Consider the following 22,062-nt stretch of genomic DNA (forward strand, 5'->3'; position numbering starts at 1 on the left):
CCACTCAGCTGTGTTAAAAATGCAGTTGAAAGTCCTCTGAATTGTATACTCGGCATATTTGACCCTATCTGGGGAAGGATAATCTACCAAGATCCTTCCAAGCCTTACTTCCATTATTCTGTGCCTTTACTATTCAAGATCCTTCCAAGCTTTACTTCCATTATTCTGTGACTTATGACACTACTTATTATTCAGTGTCTTATAATACAACTAGCATTAATTAAACAAGTATAATTTAATCCATTATCTCCAAATTGAGAAAAAGAGAAGTCTAGTAATATAATAATTCCCCAAGTTTCTGCCATAAAGTTTGTGTCACCTAAATTAAATGTAAAGTGGTATTCTGTAATTAATACTAAAGCAACCAAGAGAAGTTAGAAGTGTGGAACAACATGTTATAGTTGTCACACAGTAGGTTCAAGAATGGAAAAGTCTGGCATTCATTGCAGTGCCTTGTCTGATACAGTATTATCTACATCTGCACCAATAAGTCTACAAGCTTACTAGATACGTTAACTGACATGTCCGTTAAGTAGAGATTTCAAAACATCTCTTCTAATGTACTTGTTTAAGTCTAGAAATCAGGACTAAGTGGATTTTTGACTGACTGAACTCCATTCTGATAGACTCAAAATCTTTTGTCAGTAACCTGACAGAACATGAAGGGATTTCTTTTTCCAATATACTAAGCTCAGACACCATCTTAAGATCAGCCAAATTACCTGGAACAAATTGTTTCTGTTCCATCAGTCTTGATTTTCTATCTCTTTCTACTTTGAATCATTTTGTGACCTCAGGATTTACAATAGTTGGGCAAAAATTCTGGAACTTTGTCACTTCAGAATAGGGAAGCTTGATCATCTTTTTTTTCTCTTTCATTTTTTTACTGTAACACTGTAAAATTTACCTGATACAGATCAATCAGAACAACCTTTGCTAGAGTAAAGACCTATCTGATGGGTAGATTAAAAATAATTTTCTGCGTAAGACTTCTCAGCAGTGTATATAAAACTGAATTTTGTGATGAAAGTAGAATAGGTTTTAATGTACATGAAAGGGGAAATGACGGGTGTAGGAGAGCTGAGTGGAGCCAAGTTTTTAATGGCTTTGGTTATGGGAAAGGGTCTGGGAACAGTCAGTGAGGTTTCAGGATGCTCTGAGAAGTCTGGAGACCATGTGCAAGTGAGGGATAGCAGGAAGACATCTTTCTTTTTTACCTCTCTTCAGCCCTTCCATCTCTCCTGCATTTCTTGCCAAATTCCTGCCAAGGTGTGGGACATTCACTCCATCCCTGGTTCTGTAGATTTCCTCTCCTTCCAGTGTAAGCAAAATGGGACAGGTTTCTCCCCAGATTGTCCTGCTGTAGGTAACCATTTGCCTACAGTTTTTCAAAATTCCCCATCCACTTGCCTTACGTAACTGGTACACTCCTCTTGGCAGTAGGGTCCATTTTGACCTGAAAAGCCCCTCCAGGGCACACCAGAAGCCTTCACATTGCCCAGAACACAAGCATGACTATCAGACTTCTCATTTGTATAGAACCATATCAGATGGCTCATAAAAAACCTAAGACACTTCACACATGCCATGTTTACACAGAGTCCACAGTCAAAAGTGCTGTTTGCTTCCGATCAGAAAAAAGTAAACACAAAATCCACAGGCCTTTCTAGAAACTCCAACCATATTCCCTCAGTACTATGGACTGCCGAGTCCTGTGTTAAACATACAATTTGTACAATATGAACACATCCATACTGTACTGCTAATAGTCCTAGGACATGTTACCACAAATCCTGCCTAGAATTTGGGAAAATCCTAATTGGCCTGAGTACCACAGGGAGCTATCTTAGCATTTTAGCAGTGCTTAACACCGTTTAATGTACTAACGCATAAATGCTATCAGATTCTCCAGAAATATTGTTTTGCCATTCATGACATGTCATGATACAGTTTATCTTCTCTTTCTTTTTTCTCCCAGTGTTTTCTTTCCCATTCCTTTTATCTTTAAACATATATGCATTTGTGTGTGCACACAAATATTATATGTAATATAACAGATACACCTTAGTAGCACCAGCTCATTCTTCTGCTCTGGCACTTCACTCCCAATCTGACAACATGGAAGAAGTAGCTCCTTTCTGTTCCAGCCAGTCCTCTTAGCTTACTTTTTTGCATGATCAAAAACACAATTACTGTCTTACAATTTTCTGCTATAATTAATCTGCATATCTAAAGCTTTTTTAGCAAATTAAGAACTCCATATTAAACAGAGGAGTATTCAGCAATCCCTGTTTTCATCTGAACCATTTGGTAATGGCAAGCAGAATTCAAAAACTGTGGTATAGGGAAATCTATTATTGCTACTCCTGTAATTCTCCTTTAATTTATGCTTAAAACAACTTATCATTGCACAGTGAATGCTGGAGTGCATAAGATAAAGCACTCAGTTCCAAATTTTTCCTTCAGGATTGTAACTTTTGTGGCCCTGTATCGTCAATGAAAAACAATTTTGCAAATGTGACTAATAGTTTTAACCAGCTGACTTCTTTGACACATCATCTGAATTGGCCAGTAGGTCAGACTCATACTAGCCTTTTCGTATTTTTCAAGCTGGGTATTTAAGTCTGCAGATAGTGGTGTTTACTTTTATTATTTTATCCACCTACATTTTCTGTAATTCTTCTTTTTGGCTTTTTACTTAGGGTATTATGAAAGTAAGAATAATCAACTCTTTGAATTTGATATTTTCAAAATGTTTCTTCCAGATTTTGGTGGGAAAATGATAATGTTTTCACAGAAGCTCAAAAACATGAACTCACGAAACACTCATTGTCCCGCGTGATTTGTGATAATACAGGAATTTCTGAAGTGCCAGGAGATGCCTTTCAACTTGGAAAGTTTCCACAGGATTTTAAGCATTGTGCCAATATACCTGGGATGAATTTAGAAGCTTGGAAAGAATTTTATCAGGAAGGTAAAATGGTAGTTACAGATCTTTTCTGATGGGAGAGGAGAGTAATTAGACAACTGACCTTGGTTTTGGCAGGTCTTGAATCACTGGTCTGATGCAGATCTTTGGTATTTCTACCTCTTAAAAACGAGATCTAGGTCTTTCTCTTCTCCTTTCTCAGCTTCTTCTGTAATAAATATAGTGTTTTTCAACTTCATTCTGATAACATGAATGGATTGTGAGACATTATGGCAACTGAGTTCTTACATGAAAGAAAATACGTGCACAACATGCTGTTAGAAGGTAATGTTAATTTTACAAAGCTTATAAGCCAAACCTGAGATATTCCTTATAAATTATAATTACTGTATAAATTATTGTCCAGAAATGAGCAATTACATTCTTGATCATCTTAAAACATATAAGTAATTTAATTGAAATTAATTTGTAGCAATAATGAAGAATAACGTCAACTGTCATTGCGAGGGTAAAGTGATAATTATTTTGAGGTTTGTAATACAGTCTTTTTATTTGTAGAGGAAATATGTGGAACACCAAAGAGTGTAGAAAACGGTGACTTTGTATACTGTTCAGAAACTGGAAAATCTACAGTGACTTATTCATGTCAATATGGATTTCAATTACAAGGAGAAGAGCAATTAACCTGCACAAGTAAAGGATGGAACTTTGAGGCTCCTGTTTGTATAGGTATCTATTTTTTTTTTTCTGTTGGTTTTGAATTTTCTAAAAGCTAAGTACAGCATAGCTCATCAGAAGTGAACTCCCTCATTGTAGTCAACTCCCTCCCTCTTGTAGCCAACTTTCAGGTTTTATAGGTACAATAACATGATAATCTGAAGCTCCCCTTGCTCCAGAATTGCTATCTCAGTCTCTACTCATCCTGATTCAGCAATCAAGATGATGATAGGAAAATGTCACTAAAAATTACCTAAGAAAGAAAAATTTAGTCTTTTAGCAACCAGTTGGAAAAAAAGGTAGTAAATCAGAATTAGATATTGCTTCAGCCTACATACTATATAAAAACAAGACAAACAGTGGTCATCCTGGACCGAGCAGGTGAAAATCAGTAAAAATATATTGTCTTTCAACTTTCATGCACATTTTTGAGAGAATGCTTTTCTATTATTTTAATTATTCTTTTCTCTTTTCCTTTTGCCTTCTTTTTACTGTTGAATAGAAAATTATAGGAAAAAAAAAGAGAATATTGTAAATATTTTGTTACAAAGCCTTCACTCTTCACAGCTGTGAAGGATGAATTCTTTCTGTTTGCATTTTGAAATGTGTGTGCTTTTAACGCTGTCTGTATATATATATATATATATATATACACACACACTCAAACTTCTCAGCTTTATAAAAACATGAGCAAACATGAAAACTGAAAAGGCCATAATATGGTAAATTAATTTGAATGCAAGTGCTGCAGCTGATCCGCAATAGTCTGCTTATGAGTATTTCTGTGACAGCAGAATAGAAGGCTATTCATTCTAATTGTATACCTGGTATGGAAAAAATCAAATGAAATTTGCAGCTCTTTCCTTTATCAAATCCTATTTATCTACTGAATTCCACCCACATAAATACCATATAAAGAAATAAAGCTGTTAAATGAATTATAATGAAATCTTTTCAATAGATTAATGCCCTGGCAGAAAACTGAATAAATAAGTTATATGAATGAATCATTCCTTGTCCTAGTTTCTTTTAGTATGTTCAGTAATGTAAACAAAAGATTGTATATCTGCTATAGGAAAACAAGCTGCTGCATATATTAAATAAACAATGCCTTTATTAAAAGAAAGCCATCAAAACCCACTTATGTAGATGCTACTTGAGTTTTACAGCAGAAAGCACTTTGTTCCATGCATGTCTGTGCAATGTGTTCCCATTCTTTTAAATGTTCAGCAAATTAGGAATAAATCAAGCAATATAATAAGGAGAATAGAGCTTGGCATTTTTGCAGATGGTGTCAAAATTATATGCTGCTCTGGAAAAGACAGAGTGGCCTGCTGGCTAAAGCATAGGAATCTGAGAGCTGTTAATTTCTGCTTACTAACTTTGGCTTTGACAGAAATAATTTCTATTGATTCAAGAAGTCATTCAGAGCTAGACTATGCTACCTTGTTTATATTGTTATCTTACTCTTGATAGATAGCTCTGTTTATTTTGCTTTAATCAAGCACTGCTCTCTTTGAGTTGTAAGGTAGGCTGATAAGATCTGACATGCACTATTTAGTGATAGAAAAAAAGTTAGCTAGTTAACCGCACGACTATGGATCTACAAAAGCTGAAATAGCATATTTGAATTACAGTGCAGGCAGAGCCTGTGCAGGTTGTCCTTCCCAGATGATGATGAAGCCAATGGGAATTAACCCAAAATGCAGTCTTGAAGGGAGTAATACTTATTCAGGAATCTTCATTCAGAACAACTTCTTTTCCTGCTTTAGAGAGGTGTTATTAGAGTTAGTGTTTGTTAAGTATTCTGAAGTTTAAGATTTTTCCTTAAATGTTTAATCTTTTGACTGTCTAGCTGATAGCTAGCTTTGGATGCAGATGCTGCTTTGTATTAAAATTTAAGAGAGGATCAGACTATTCCTATTTCCAGTGATAGAATTCCCTAGGTGGTCTGTGTGACAACGCTAAGTCATAAAATCGTTCCTACAGAGTCTGTTTCTGATACTGATCAAAAAGAGCTGCTTTGCCTGAAGCAGTAGATCAAACATTGTAGAAGGGAAAGAAAAGAAAGGACTATAAGCAAAACTAGAGGACACTGAAAGCTCAGTTTGTTGCCCACAAATGGGCTTGCAGTGCTTCCAGGAACATGGGTCAGAGACACTAAACAAGCTGGAAAATATTGTATACAACCAATGGGAAAATATCTAAAACAGCACTGAACGCTTATATTTAGGCAACTGAATCCAGTTCTGCAAATAAATATTACACAAAAAGAAGAAAGATGCAGAAATATGGAAAAGACTCAGTTCTTTCCTTCACTGAATACTTTCACTCCTGCACTCCACAATGTCTCCCATTTAATCACATAATCAAAATGTGAGAATGAAAGGTTTTGAGTGGCCTCAGGAACAATACGTTTATGTACATTTTCCAATGGATAATCTGCTCAACATTTTGTCAGGATATTGTCATTTCACAGAACTTCTTATATAGCATCTAGAAATAACTGTCTTTACAGTGATATCACAAATTACTGTTATAAATTTTGTAACCAAAGCTAATCTGAATCCTCGGTCCTCAGAATCGTGCCCAGAAGTATATAAAGCTGTGTCAGTGTTACTATTTTCAGTATCTCTGTAGAGCACAGTATAGGGAAAGCTTATAGAGGAACTCAAAGTCTTAGGATATAAACACATGAAAGAAGTGTTCTCAGTCTTACAGTGTGCATTTTTGAAAACTCTGCTAATTGCTCTTTGTAGCTTTTGGTGGATTACAAAAACAACATCTTCCTTTTTCATATTTTAGAGCTTAAAAAAAAAAATAAAACAAAACCAAAAAAACCCAACCAACCAAATAAACAAATAAAAAAAGACAAACCTTCACAAATAAACCCCCAAACAAGCCCTACACCCCTCGAACAACCCCTCACTTTGTACTTTGAACAGTAAAAATGAGGTTCTTTTTGTCAGTATCTCTGTGTCATTGAAGGCATACAATATATTTCATTTCTGTACAAGGTGTGTATGATAAGATGGTAATCCCTCTCTGTAATTTGTAATGACTATTGATCCCTGTGTATTCATTTTGCAGACATCAATGAATGTGAAAATAAAATTAGTCCACCATGCTCTCCTTCTGCTAAATGCATTAACACTAGAGGCAGCTATAAGTGTCTCCATACTGATCATTACAAGCTGGCAGAAGATGGAAGAACATGCATTGGTAATGCTTGTGAACCTACTGTCCATTAAAACTTTTTCTGTTCTGTTTTATAATGCTGTAAAAATTATAAAATTGAGATTTGTTGAAGAGTCGTTAACACATGTAAAAAACTACACAGTCATGGGCATAAAGATACAGTCAGATTCTGTAAAGTAAATGAAGGTACTGAATAAATAATAGACACAGAAGTAAGCTTTTCATTTTCCATTCCTACCATATATAAACTACTAAGTATGTCCTTATAACGCATATGAAGAGAGGGTCAAATCTTTCTCAGTTTGTCCTAGTTAGTATCTAAACTCAGCATCTAAATTTTAATTAAGTTCTGCCTACTACATTCCAAAACTGTTAATCCTTTTAGAGATGGCATAAATTACACATCTTGTTTTTCAGCTTTTCAGCATGCATGAAAGCTGTATTGTATCTTAAGGTTTAGGTGGGAAGTAAGAGTGTAGCTATCCACTGACGCTGAGCAGTATCTGTTCTGGGAAGGAGTGCCTAGATCTGTCAAAAGCTCCATGAAAACCTCCAATCCAAACTCAAGTGGATGAATATCTACTCTACCAAAGTGCCTAAAGGGAAGCACAGAGAGTTTAGAGTGCTCAAATCTTACATATTGAGCTGAATCTCACTGATGGCACATTTCTTGTTTCCTGTTTCAAATACCTTGGTTATGACATGTGGGATTACGCTGCCCTTTGTTATTAATTGCACAAAGAAAACACAGGAGGATAATTCTCCAGAAAAAAAGAAAATAATAGCCTTGTAAACAGACAAACGTCTTCAAGAATATGATATACATCCAGTCAGTTTTCCAGTTGTGGTTCAGTACCACATGATCATATCACTCACACAACACCTCATCCCTCAAATGAAGCCTTAAATGAGTTCTTGTGAGATCACCAAAGGCCCAAGAGTGAAAGACAGTGGGAGATTGCATTAATACAGCTGCACTTTAGGCAGGCACATCATCAAAAGTACCTTCCCAGGAGTGAATGTCTCCAGAAGGACCCAGCTTTCTCTTGCTATAGCACATGCAAATCCTCAGGGTCAACTCTTTCTGGGATAAAATTAAAAAGGAATGGTGCTAGTGATTCAGAGTTTCATCTTTTAACATATCAGAAAATAGAAAAAAAACCCAAACAAACCACCTTCTTTGTAGGTGTTTCTTATTCTTATTTACTGTTTATTCCTTTACCCATTCAATCATGGTTTCTTTTATTTACCACTCTAAATCCAGAGACAAAAACCTGCCTTCAGGTTAATTTGAACAGATTAGTTCACTGCTGTTGATCACAACAAAGGCAGATTACATGAAGACACTGCACTGGCATGAACGTAAGGCAGCTCCAAATATAAAGTCAATTTTATATTTTAAAGGATGAAACAGAAAATGCTTACAGTCAGTGCTGTAAGTGATCATTATCACGGACCAAGGCAAATGTGCTTTTCAGAGCTTCACTGGATTTCTGTTAACTCAAGAGAATGGGTGCAGGTGCAGCCACCTGGGCCACAGCTGAATGTCTGGCATATAAGTTTAACACCTTCCTTTAGACCTCAGTTGCTAGAAGAGTTTGTCATCTCCATGGGCCCATCCTTGCATGCTACACTAAGATTTGGGTTATGGGGTGTCTAAAGTCAGTCATAATAGTTTCTGGTATTGCTTCCTCTTACAGCTTAAAGCTATGGAAAGAAATGCCTATTGACAAATGACTGTCAAAATTTGGCAAGTCGTTGCCTTGGTCTCCCTTGCATTTTTTTACAGAAATAGTGAGACTTCCCTTACAGTATCTGTGTCACAATGGCATTTTAAACTGGTTGGTCAATTTGAAATTGACTAACAACTCTTTAAGTTTCTGCAAAGTGTCAGCCATTACTATTAGTTAGAATTTATATTGACAAACTTTTAAAAGACATCACCCTCTTCTTAAATTCAAGAACGCAATTGCAGCTATTCTGTACATCATTACCGCTTTACCTCCTTACTAGGAGCTCCTACCTAAATACCATGTGTGAGAGGCAATGTTTGAAGACAAAATCTTCTAAAAAAGTGGTGCCTGAGGCATACGTACTGAAGGATTAATGCTAAGCCCAAGTTTCAGTGTTATCAGTATGTGAACTCTTACCCAGGTATGCATTCTTAGGAAAAAAGGATGAGGAATGAGAAATCCATGTGCAGCTATGAGCCTATGACCTCACTGGGATCACAGAAACGTGGTGGAATAGCTCACACAGCTGAAGGATCGGGTGGGAAAAAGGCAGGGTGGAGCATGTTACACTTTTTGTGAGAGAGCAGAAGGATTATGTGGAGTTCTGCTTTGAGATGGGCCACGAGTCAGTGGAGAAGTTACAGGTCAAGATCAGTGAGCACAGCAACATGGCTGCTGTAGTAGAGAGTGTGTGCTATGGACTTCCTTCTCAGGAGCAAGAAGTATATGAGGCCTACTTCAAACAACTGGAAGAACCCTCAAATTCACAGACCCTGGTCCTCATGGGGAACTTTAGCCACACTTTAACCTGGAAGGACAACACAGCAAGGCACAAGTAATCTAGGAGATTTCTGGAAAGCACTGACAGCTTCCTGACACAGGTGATTAAGAAGATACCTATGAAAGGTGCCCTGTGCTACCTGATACATACGAATGGAAGAATCACAGAACTGTTGAGTTTTGAAAGGACGTCTGGAGGTCATCTTGCCCAATTCCTCCTCAAGCAGGGCCATCTAAAGCCAGTTGACCAGGACCACATCCAGACAGCTTTAGAATATCTCCAAGGATGGGGACTCCACAACCTCTTTGGACAAAGCCCAATGCTCAGTCACCTCTCAGTAACAAATGTTTCCTGATGTTCATATGACACCTTCTGTATATCATATTGTTCCCATTATGTCTTGTCCTGCCACAGGGCACCGGCTCCATTCTCTAATCACCATTCCTTCAGGCATTTAAGCACACTTATACGGTTGCCCCTGAACCTTCTCTTCTCAAGGCTAACCAGTACCAGCTCTTTCAGCCTTACCTCATAGGACAGATGCACTCTTCACAGCCCTTCGCTGGACTCCCTCCAGTATACCCATGTCTCTCTTGCACTGAGGAGCCTAGAACTGCATACAGGACTCCAGATGGTGCCTCACCAGTGCTGAGTAGAGGGGAAGGATGACGTTTCCCAACCTGCTGGCAATATTTTGCTTAACGAATCCTAACATAGCATTAGCTGTCTTTTCATCAAGGTGGCTCGTGTTCAGCTTGGTGTCCACAAGGGCCTACAGGTTGTTTTCTGACAAGCTGCTTTCCAGTTAGTCATCCACTAGCATATATGGATGGGTGGGGTTTTTTCTCCCGGAATGCAGGAGTTTACACTTCCCCTTGCTGAACTTTATGAAGTGCCTGTCAGACCATTTCTTCAGCCTTTTGAGGTCCCTCTGGATGGCAGCTTGACCATTCTGGCATATCAGCCATTTCCCTCAGTTTTGTGTCATCTGCAAACTCTGCCCCATCATCCAGAGTGTTAAGATGTTAAACAGAACTGGGCCCACTATTGATCCCCTGGATATGCTGCTAGCTCCTGATCTCCTATTAGACTTTGTTCCACAGGTTACCATGCTCTGAGCCTGCTAGATGAGGGAAGTGAAGTGGATATGGTCTACCTAGACTTTGGTAAGGTTTTTGACACTGTCTCCTATAAGTTCCTCATAGACAAACCATTGATGTATGTGTCAGAGGAGCAGAGAGTAGGTGGATTGAAAACTGGCTTAGCAGCTGGGCACAATGGACTGGCACAGTGGCACAAAGTCCAGTTGGAGGCAAGTCACTGGTGATGTATCCAAGCAGTGATGCTGAGGACAATTCTATTTAGCTTCTTTGTTAATGACATGGAGGATGGGGCAAAGTAAATCCTCAGGAGTTGACACGTGATACAAAACTGGGAGGGGTGGTTGGTGTGCGAGACAAAAGTGCTTCCACTTGGGAGGATAACAACAGTCTGGAGAATTGAGTAGACAGGAACTTCATAAAGTTCAAGAGAGGTGCAAAATCTTGCACCTGGGGAGGAACAACCCCAGGCACTCACGAATACTGGGAGATGAGTATCCGGAAAGCAGCTTGTCAGAAACAGATCTGTTGATGGACACTAAGTTGGACAAAAGCAAGCAATGCTCCCTTGAAGCTAACAAGGCCAAAAGCATCCTAGGCAGCATTAAGAAGAGCATGGCCTTCCTAATGGTCAAGAGAGGTGATCAACACTGGTGAGGCACAGCAGACTGGTGCATGCTGTCTTCAATTCTGAGTATTCCAGGACAAGAAAGGTGCAGAATTACTAATTTGAGCTGTGTGAAGAGCAATGAAAACAGTGAAGGGGCTAGAGCTTCTTTCATATGAGCAGTCCTTCAGAGAGCTGGGACTGTTCAGCCTGAAGAACAGAAGGCTTGTGGAGGGTCTTGCCAATATGTATAAACACCTGCTGAAAGGGAATTAAAATGCAGACAGAGCCTTCTCAGTAGTGCCCACTGACAGGAAAAGAGTCAAGGGGCACCAACTAAAAATGACAAAAACCCCAAACAAACAAATAATGTTTTACTGTGAATGTGGTCAAGCATTGGAACAGGTTTACCAGAGAGGTTGTAGAGTCTTCATTCTTGGAGATACTCAAAACCTGACTGGATATGGTCATGGGCAATCTGCTATAGCTGGTCCTGCTTAAACAAGGAGATCTGAGTAGTTGGTCTCTAAAGCTCCCTTCCAACCTCAATGATTCTTTGATTTAGTAATTAGGTACAGAGAAAGGGAACATGTTTTTAGCAGGTTTTTACATGGCAAACTGTGATTCTTAGCATGCTTGTGTGTATAGCTCAATGTCATTTCTCATATTGCTTCCACTGAGAAAGAAGTAGTTAATTAGCTGCTTGACAGTAGATTGCTCCCAAAAATATTTGTATTAACAAGTGAAAGGAGAATGTTACCAACAGTCAACTGTGTTCTGGTTTGTTTAATTTCCATATTTATAAAAAAAAAATTAAAAATTGTATAAAACAATCTTTCTGGTTTTTTATGTGAGCTGATACAGTAAGTTTTTATCAAGGTTAGTTTGTTGGTCTTTTTGCATTTTTGAGGACATCATTCATAAGGCCCAACCGATTTCACTGCATATTTAGACTGAGGTTTTGAGCCTTGGTAAAAAAGGTGGTGCAGCTCTTCTAAACCAACATATTGATTACAATAAATGAGCAGCTGAAATTTATCAGTAATAAGAATTTGGGTATAGAGTGATTTAAAATTATAAGAGCACTTCACATTATTGTGGACATTTCAATCTTCAAAACTAAAGTACTCTTAACATTCTGAAGAGCTCTAGTAATGTTAACTATTCAAAACTGCAAATCTATATAACTTTCAATCCTACTTTTATTGGTGGAATTTGTCAGTAAGCTCATGGCTTTCTTTTCTAAGGTTGGATAGTGTTTCTGATGGAAAAACTTTGTAGGGTAACTTTACTCAGCAAGCAAATTCGTTTTGTTGCCTCAAATCTAAGTTGCTCAGCTCTTTGGCCCATGTGTAACTGTTGTGTAATTGTTAGAAGTAAAAAAAAAAAAAAGTCCCATCTTTCCATCTGTGCAATACTTCACTCTAACCAAGAGAAGGTGACTGTCATGTTGACCCACAGGGAAGATACCTTTGAAAAATATGAAAAATATAAAATACATGAAAAATATGAAAAATCCATATTAATAATACTTTCAACCGGTAACCTAACATTGTTTATGTGATTGATGGATGAGGATTATCTAAAGTGCTCATGGGAAACTTCCGTCTAATTTAATGAGCAATACAGTTTCAAGTTTACTTTTTAATTTACATGAAAAATCCACGAAAAATCTATCCAATAGGTTAAATTCCTGAAACTTTAATGGGGCAGTAAAATAAAAATACATGATGCATTAAAACAATAAGAACCTATTGTGTGAGTGCCCTCAGTCTTCCTCCTGTTCATGTTGTGGACAAAAAATTAACAATATTGGGCTTTTATCTAGTAAATGGTGTAAAGGTTTAATTCTATCATTAAAGGTGTCACAATGTAGTCCAAAGGAACTGACACAAAGAAGTGAATAGGTTTTAAATTAAAGATCAGTATAAGTAAGCTTGAAGAAGTCTTAGAATTTCTGTGGTTTTGGTGACCAGATTAATATTACCTCCAACACTGCTTACTTCAGCAAAAGTAATTTCAAACTGGGAAGAATCTCATTCATTTTATCATGCTGTTTCCCACAGCACTAACAATTACCTGTCTGTTTCAACATAAATATTCATATATACCAAATCCCTGTCTTACATTTTAAGGATATACAGTCCAACACAGTAAGAACTGAAGTTACTTCACTTGTAAATTCTCCTTTTTTTTTCTGAATCCCATTAGTCTCAGTATTATGGAAACCTTGCTCTGGAAATACCTGGGTTTCTTTCCACTCAGGAAGAAACTGTTCTATTCAGCTGTTGTTGATAACTGGTCCACTGATGATATTGCACTTACTGTTATTTCAGTGCATTTCCTCTTGTGACTTTGGCTTTGAGATTATACTGTATCTATTTGCATTTCTCTTTAGATGTTTAAATTTGATTTATGTCTTTTTAATATTATAACTTGAGAATTGGTCATAAATCTTTGACATAGCCAGTTTAACCAGTTTGTATGGTGTAAGTGAAAAAAATCCAAATAATTCAGCTCCCATTGGCTTGATAAGAGAAAAACTCCCACTAAGGAATTTTCCATAACTGTTAATCCCAACGACCATCTAACCTGAGAGAAGATGCAGATTCCATTAACTGTTTTTGCCAAAAAAGGAAACTACTGAGCATCAGTGTCTACTTGAGTTTTGATTTTTTTTTCGTTCTTCTACCTGGGTACTTGTATGAGTCTGAGGCAGAAACTATTATCTCTATTGTTTTATAAATATGCACCCGTTCCTCATTCATTTAATTCTTTAGAAACACTTTAGACAGAAGATAAGAGAAAGGATGTGGATATAAGGCATTGGATGAGAACAATCACAAAATAGTCATGAGGTAATTGTGATCTACTTCTGTAGCACACAAGCACTTTGATCTTTCTAAGGAAACACTATACACCTTTATTTTCAAATTCGAAATTATTGTCTAGACATTATAGTTACTGTGTGTTGCACCCATCTGTTGGTCTGACCCAGACTCAAGGGAGGTGTGTTGCCTACCTGGGGCACGGATCAGGGATGCTGCAGAGAAGCTGCGTGCTCTAGTAAGTCCCACGGACAATAACCCACTTCTAGTTGTTCGTGTGGGTGCTAGTGATATAGACAGCAGTAGGCCAGAGAACGTAAAGAAGGACTACAGAGACCTGGGAGAGGTGGTTAGGGGCACTGGAGCTCAAATAGTCATTTCATCAATTCTCCAGGATACAGAGGAGGACCTTAAAAAGGTGAGAGGGTTGGCCAGGTTAATAAATGGTTAGAAGGGTGGTGCCATAGTCAGGGGTTTGGGTATTTAGAATATGGGACTCAATTTAGGAGGCCAGGTCTACTGGAGGCTGGTGGAGCTGATCTGGCAATGAAGGGGAAGAGCAGTTTTGGTAGGAGGCTTGCCAGGCTGGTCAAGGAAGCTTTAAGCCAGATGTGTTGGGGAAAGGGGGCATCATTGCATCCCAACACACCCAGTCAGTTGCCAGCACCTATAATAAATCCTTGGAGCAATGTAGAGATATTCCAGTCGCTCCAGCCAATGAACCGGCTTCATCTGGAGCTCGGCTCAGATGCCCCTATACAAACGCCTGTAGCATGGGAAACAAACAAGAGGAATTAGAGATGTGTGCATGTGTATGGGGATATAATATAATAGGCATCATGGAAACACGGTGGGATGGCTCCTATGACTGGAGTGATGGAATGGAAGGCTAAAGGCTCTTTAGAAAAGACAGGCAAGGCAGATGGAGAAGGGGATGTTAGGAATAGGCTGGAGAGTATGGAACTCTGTCTGGGGAAAGGTGATCAGTTAACAAAGAGTTTGTGGGTGAGGGTTAAAGGGAGAACAGCGATGGGAGTCATTACTGTGGGGATCTGTTTCAGACCACCTGATCAAGAGGACTCTGTGGATGAAGCACTCTATAGACAGATAGGAAAAGCCTCACCCTCGCAGGCCCTTATTCTCATGGGGGACTTCAACCACCCTGACATCTGTTGGAGGGATGGTATGGCCCACGACAAGCAACCCAGGAGGTTCCTCGATTGTGTGGAAGACAACTTCCTTCTTCAAGTAATAGAAGAGCCAACAAGGAGAGGTGCCATGCTTGACCTTGTGCTCACCAACAGGGAAGGGCTCGTTGGAAATGTGATGCTCCAGGGCAGCCTTGGTTGTAGCGATCAGGAGATGGTTGAGTTTGAGATCCTCAGGACAGTGAGAAGAGCGTGCAGCAAGCTCACTGCCCTGGAGTTCAGGAGAGCAGACTTTGGCCTCTTCAGGAACCTGCTTAGTAAGGTTCCATGGGATATAGCCCTAGAGGGCAAGGGTGCCCAGGACTGTTGGTTGATATTCAAGGATCACCTACTGCAAGCTCAGGAGTGTTGCATCCCAACTAGAAGAAAGTGCAGCAGGAGGGCCAGGAGACCTCCTTGGATGTATAAGGAGCTGCTAAGGAAACTTCAAAGGAAAAAAGAGGCTTATAAAAGGTGGAAACAAGGACAGGCGGCCTGGGAAGAATACAGAGATGTTGTCCGGGAAGCTAGGGACCAGGTTAGGAAAGCTAAGGCCCAGTTAGAATTAAACTTGTCTAAGGATGTTAAAGATAACAGGAAGGGATTCTATAGGTACATTACAAATAAAAGACAGACTAGGGACAACGTGGGCACTCTCCGGAATCTACCAGGAGAACTGACTACCCTGGATTTGGAGAAGGCTGAGGTTCTTAATAACTTCTTTGCCTCAGTCTTCACTGGCAAAGGCTCTGACCACACCACCCAAGTCCAAGGCCCACTATAGGAGAGGATCTGGTTCAAGACCATCTTAAGAACCTGAATGTGCACACTAAGGGGAAATCCTGCTTGACCAATTTGGTGGCCTTCTATGATGGGGCTACGGAATTGATGGGCAGGGGCAGAGCAGTTGACGTCATCTACACTGTCCCACACAACATCCTTGTCTCTAAATTGGAGAGACATCAATTTGATAGGTGTACCACTCAATGGGTAAAGAACTGGCTGGATGGCCGCACGCAAAGAGCTGTAGTCAATGGCTCAATATCCAGCTGGAGACCAGTGACGAGTGGTGTCCCTCAGGGATCGGTGTTGAGACTGGTCTTGTTCAACATCTTTGTTGATGACATGGACAATGGGATTGTGTGCACCCTCAGCAAGTTTGCCGATAACACCAAGCTGTGTGGTTCAGTTGATATGCTGGAGGGAAGGGATGCCATCCAGAGGCTGTCCTGAAGAGCCCTGTACTCCTGAGACCTCAGATGAAGTCAGGTCAATGGAGCAGTTTGCCTTAGTCGATGAGGAATGGGTGAGGGACCAGTTGAGCAATCTGGACATCCATAAATCCATGGGTCCAGATGGGATGCACCCGTGGGTGCTGAGGGAACTGGCGGAAGTCATTGCTAGACCACTCTCCATCATCTTTACCAAGTCTTGGGAAACGGGAGAGGTGCCTGAGGACTGGAAGAAAGCAAATGTCACTCCAGTCTTCAAAAAGGGCAAGAAGGAGGACCCGGGTAACTATAGACCGGTCAGCCTCACCTCCATCCCTGGGAAAGTGATGGAACACCTTATCCTTGGTGCCATCTTAAGGCATATCAAGGATAAGAGGGTTATGAGGGGCAGTCAACATGGCTTTACCAAGGGGAAGTCATGCTTGACCAACCTCATAGCCTTTTATGAGGAAATAACATGGTGGATGAATGATGGCAGAGCGGTGGATGTGGTCTACCTTGACTTCAGCAAAGCATTTGACACAGTCTCCCACAGCATCCTCATAGCTAAATTGAGGAAGTGTGGTCTGGATGATCAGGTGGTGAGGTGGACTGTGAACTGGCTGAAGGAGAGAAACCAGAGAGTTGTAGTCTATGGGGCGGAGTCTAGTTGGAGGCCTGTATCTAGTGGAGTGCCTCAAGGGTCAGTACTGGGACCAGTATTATTTAATATATTCATCAATGATTTAGATGAGGGAATTGAGTGTACTATCAGCAAGTTTACTGATGACACTAAGCTGGGAGGAGTGGCTGACACGCCAGAAGGCTGTGCTGCCATCCAGCAAGACCTGGACAGACTGGAGAGTTGGGCAGGGAGAAACTTGATGAAATATAACAAGGGAAAGTGTAGAGTCCTGCATCTGGGCAGGAACAACCCCAGGTTCCAGTCTAGGTTGGGGAACGACCTGTTAGAGAGCAGTGTAGGGGAGAGGGACCTGGGGGTCCTAGTGGATGGCAGGATGACCATGAGCCAACACTGTGTCCAGTTCTGGGCCCCTCAGTTCAAGAAGGACAGAGACCTGCTGGAGAGAGTCCAGCGCAGGGCAACTAAGATGATTAAGGGAGTGGAGCATCTCCCTTATGAGCAAAGGCTGAGGGAGCTGGGTCTCTATAGTTTGGAGAAGAGGAAACTGAGGGGTGACCTTATTAGTGTATATAAATATATAAAGGGGGAGTGTCACGAGGATGGAGCCAGGCTCTTCTCAGTGGCAAACAATGATAGGACAAGGGGTAATGGGTACAAACTGGAACACAAGAGTTAAACTTGTGTTTAACTTAAACTTGAGAAGAAACTTCTTCTCAGTGAGGGTGACGGAACACTGGAACAGGCTGCCCAGGGGTATTGTGGAGTCTCCTTCTCTGGAGACATTCAAAACCCGCCTGGACACATTCCTATGTAACCTTGCCTAGGTGTTCCTGCTCTGGTGGGGGGATTGGACTAGATGATCTTTTGAGGTCCCTTCCAATCTCTAACATACTGTGATACTGTGAGTGGGAAAACCAGCTGGTTTGAAGTGACAAAAACCATGACTTTTTACACTTGTCAAAACTATGAAAAATGCTGCCTTTAATTGAGATTTTGCTATGAGAGCTCTATATTCCATGCTATTGAGATATTTTAAAATAATCTCTTGGTATTCTGTTTATGGGATTTTTTTTTTTTATTATTTTCAAGTAGATGGATTCATGTCCTTGTATATTTAACTGGGAAACTAAGATAAATACTAGCCTGTATTCAGGGGATGGTAAAGAGAGTAGATTGAAGAAAAAATGTGCACACTTCAAATAACTGTGTACTAAACTCAAACCACAATTTTACTCCACTAATGACAGAGATGTGCAACAGCAAAAATAATTGCTTGAGTTTAAGCAGAGTAGGAGACGGTTTTTACAATGTTTAGCAGTTATTATATTCTTTTCTGACATGTCCCCTCCTCTTAGGTTGTTTCAATGAAAAATATTAAAACTGTATGATGATTTCTGACTGTTCATGGCAATTGCTTTTGGCATTTCAGCATACATAAGAAAAGTTTTGTACGTTTATAGAAAGCTAAGAGCATTGAAAATGACGAAGCTAAGTCACAAGTATCGTCAATTTTTTAAATCTTCTGTAGGGCTTTTGGCAGAAAGCTAATGAGGTATTACCATTCTCACTATTTTTCTTCCCATCCTGTTTCACAAATTGCTGCAAATGAATTTGGTGAACTTCTCTTCTGAAGTCTGTCAATCACATGATTACATCCTTTGAATACTATTTGAACTCAAGATGAACTGACAATAAGACTTCCCATGTGGGAAAGTCACCTTCATTTTACGTGGTGGTACATGGCACTGGAAGCATACACATCCGCTGAGCTGATGGATGTCTGCCGACTCCCAAGAGAGCAAACCAGTTTTGCTAGGATGCAAATGGAAGCTGAAGATACATTGCCTATCCATCACTGCAGGGGCACAAATTCCACCCTCTAGGAAAGCTTTGCTGCTTTATCACCATGTGCCAATTTGTATTTAATCACACCTCTGTTTGCAACAGAAATACAGCACGATAGAGTGAAAAATGTAAAAGACACTTTGACACTTGACAGAGCAGGATAGTTTTGTTGTGATGGGCTTCTGGAATACCTGCCAGCCCATGTGCTTGAGCCTATGTAAATGTGAATCTCAAGTCTCTGCATACAGCCTAGACAGCCAATCTCCAAACAGACCTTGTTAACCAGGAACAACTCAGAGGAAAGCACTTCAAGCGAAATAGCTCCAAACCACAGCGCTGAACTCATGCTGAAAGGCCAAAGAAAATCCAGAGGTGTGTGCTGACCATTTACTCAGTGTGATGTTTGCACTCTGTTACCTGATGCACAGTAAGAGCTATGATTTTAGATACCGTGTCTTTGCAGAGCAACGTTGTCAAGCTGCCTGTGTAGTGCTTACAAAGGGATAGGAAGCCAGTGCTATGTAAGGTTTATCATGCTCTTCCCATTCTCCTTTTGGGTGTTTCATGCACCTGCTTTCTTATCATACGCATGGCCTGCATGCCTTTCTCTGCCTTTTTATCATAGAACTGTAGAGTGCTTATCCTTTATTTCCACTCATGGTTTCTTGGGATTACTATGTTAATTGCAATTAATTATCACTTTGCTTCTTTGATTGCTGAATGAGCTTTGTCCACAAAAGAAAAGATTAGCATTATCTTTTGAAGAACACAAGAAATATTAATATTGGATCAGTCCCATGAAGGTGGCAAGAAAGACTTCAGCCAATCTTCAAAATGAACTGCAGTTTTCCCAGTTATTTCTTCTCAGTAGTTATCTGTCATTCGACTTGGTTTAGCATTATACAAGTGCTTGGTTTTACATCTTCAGTAATTGCTGACATAACTGAAATATGAGTCTGGTATTTCCTTTCCTTTTTGAGATCCTAAAATGAAGAATAATCAACACTACCATTCTGTATAGCCAAATAACAGTAAAGGTAAACAAGTACAGGCTGAGATTAGTGCCCAGCTAGGTGAGCTATAAATGAAAGGTACTGACCCACTTGGGTCATTAAAGTCACAAGATCCTTTTTGTGAATAGATAGATTTAGAGCTATGGTTCAAAGTTTCTGCATTCCACAATGCTTCAGGGAATTTCTGACATTTTTCACCAAGACGGCAAGTAACCAAGATGTCAGCTGGAAAGCGTTTAATAAACAATGACTTCTTTGACGAAAACAAAATATCAGTACTCATAACCCTTTTTTCTCTTTTACTGTTTTCCATTCTGTGAGCAAATTTGCAGGAATTTTCTGCCTTCCATTATTAATTTTAGGAAAGAAACAAAACTTTTAGCTGCTTTAAGTCATCTTCCAACTAGAATAGCTCTAGCAATATCCTTAGTTTTTAACTCTACTATGTCAAAACTTTACATCAGGGATTCTGATCTGTTACCGATTGCCTCTGAATACCAAGTGGGTAGACTGTTGACCCCTCCAAAAATTTGTGCACCTTGGAGGCAGAGCTGGTAGTAAGATAGCCAGGCTATTGCTGGCTACAAAAAGCCTGCTGGCTATATCACTGAATAATTGCTGATGCTACTTCTATTCTATAAATTCAAATGAGAATCTCCATTTCAACAAAAATATAAGAAATATGACAAAGTGACAATGACAGTTACATAAGATTTAACCAGAAGCAATTTAAACAATTGTTATATTTTAGAATGTATTTATAATCAGGTGTGACATATTTTTTACTGTTTCTGACTGAATTTTCCCATTATATCCGTCTGACATATTTTTCAAATAAACTCACTAAGTGAAGTTATTTCTCATGGAACTAGAACAAACCCTCACACTGTAAAATTCTGCCACATTCCTCCATGGGACAGAAATTTCGCCTTTGTGTTGTTACCATGTAAAGCAGTGCTGTTCTCTTTGACCTGTTTCTGAGCTGGTGATATCTAGTTTTTATCTGGTACATGTTACACTTTTAAAATAAAGGGAATCTCTTTACTTGAGGTAAGTACCATGGGATTATTCAAGAAAGCATATTATGCAGACTGACCTCCTTGTGTTTTTTCTCTTGTAGTATTTTTACATGTATTCTTGGACTATTGCAAATTCTGATGTCAATTCTCTTCATGTTAAACATAAACCCAAATTATTATATATGCCTTCAGTGAAAGAAGCCTGGTAATAGGTATGGAATGTCTCGCTTTCCATGGACACTTCAGAAATCTTCCTGCAGCAGGCATTGTCCTTGATTTGTTGCAGTTGAAGGCACACCATGTAAAACCAAAATCATAAGAAATTTGGCTTAAGATAAATGGGAAAAATGAGAACACGTATAGTTCAGGTTTTCATCACTCATGCTTACGAAAGATGCTACAATGTTTTTTACAAATGGTGTGACATCTACTCTTCTTCCAAATTTGTATTCCAACCCTAGAACCAAAACTTACCATAAAATCATAGAATCACAGAATCATAGAATGGTTTGGGTTGGAAAGGACCTTCAACATCACCTAGTTCCACCCCTCCTGACATGTGCAGGGTCACCCTTTGAGCAGGTTGCTCAGAGCCCCGTCCAACCTGGCCTTGAGCACTGCCAGGGATGGGGCACCCACACCTTGTCTGGGCAACCTGAGCCAGTGTCTCACCACCCTCAGTGAAGAATTTCTTCCTAATGTCTAATCTAAGTCTTCCCTCTGTCAGCTTAAAGCCATATATATATGAATGTGACCTTTGATATTTTATTATTTAAGTTGGACAGTTCCCTTTCTATGAATCTAAGCTGTCAGTTTGCTTAATTCACAGGTATTGCATTCTGGCAACATAATCTTTCAAGCTGCGACACATTTTACTACATGTTGCTATTCCACATATCAGATAAACGTGGAGAATGGGGTTTACATTGATGTTAGATTTCTGACTGTAGCTGAAGTTAGGCTCCCTTTATGGGGTTCTGGGAAAATTATCTCTTTTGACTACAGCTCTTCTGATACACTTCTGAATTAATTTAGATGTCTACATGAGGCTGAAGTTAACACTCCACAAGCTCAGAGCATCATAAACGTAGACATGCAAACACAGGTATCTGTATTCAACTTAATGAATTATACCATGATATGGGGGGTTCTGGAGGCTCCTTGAGGCTGGTTGCAGAGGGCAGTGGAGGCTCCTCAGAGCAGCAGGATAGGGCCTGGCAGCCAGGAATGTCCCACCACCCCAGAAAG

At 39.6% G+C, this 22,062-nt stretch overlaps 1 protein-coding gene across 1 annotated transcript in view; it reads left to right on the forward strand.

The window, feature by feature from the left end:
* Positions 1-7,186, forward strand: part of TPO (thyroid peroxidase) — a gene marked incomplete at its 5' end in the record, with an annotated part of 42,812 nt that extends 35,626 nt beyond the window's left edge. The window contains 3 exons of the mRNA XM_080615927.1: positions 2,766-2,974; positions 3,488-3,658; positions 6,737-7,186. Of these exons, the coding sequence (XP_080472053.1) occupies positions 2,766-2,974; positions 3,488-3,658; positions 6,737-6,897 (541 nt within the window). The 3' untranslated portion in view covers positions 6,898-7,186. The remainder of the gene's footprint in view (positions 1-2,765; positions 2,975-3,487; positions 3,659-6,736) is intronic.
* Between the last annotated feature and the right edge of the window lie 14,876 nt (positions 7,187-22,062).

This window comes from Psittacula echo (genome assembly GCF_963264785.1).
Source record: "Psittacula echo genome assembly, chromosome: 4".
Classification (NCBI taxonomy): Eukaryota; Metazoa; Chordata; class Aves; order Psittaciformes; family Psittacidae; genus Psittacula; species Psittacula echo.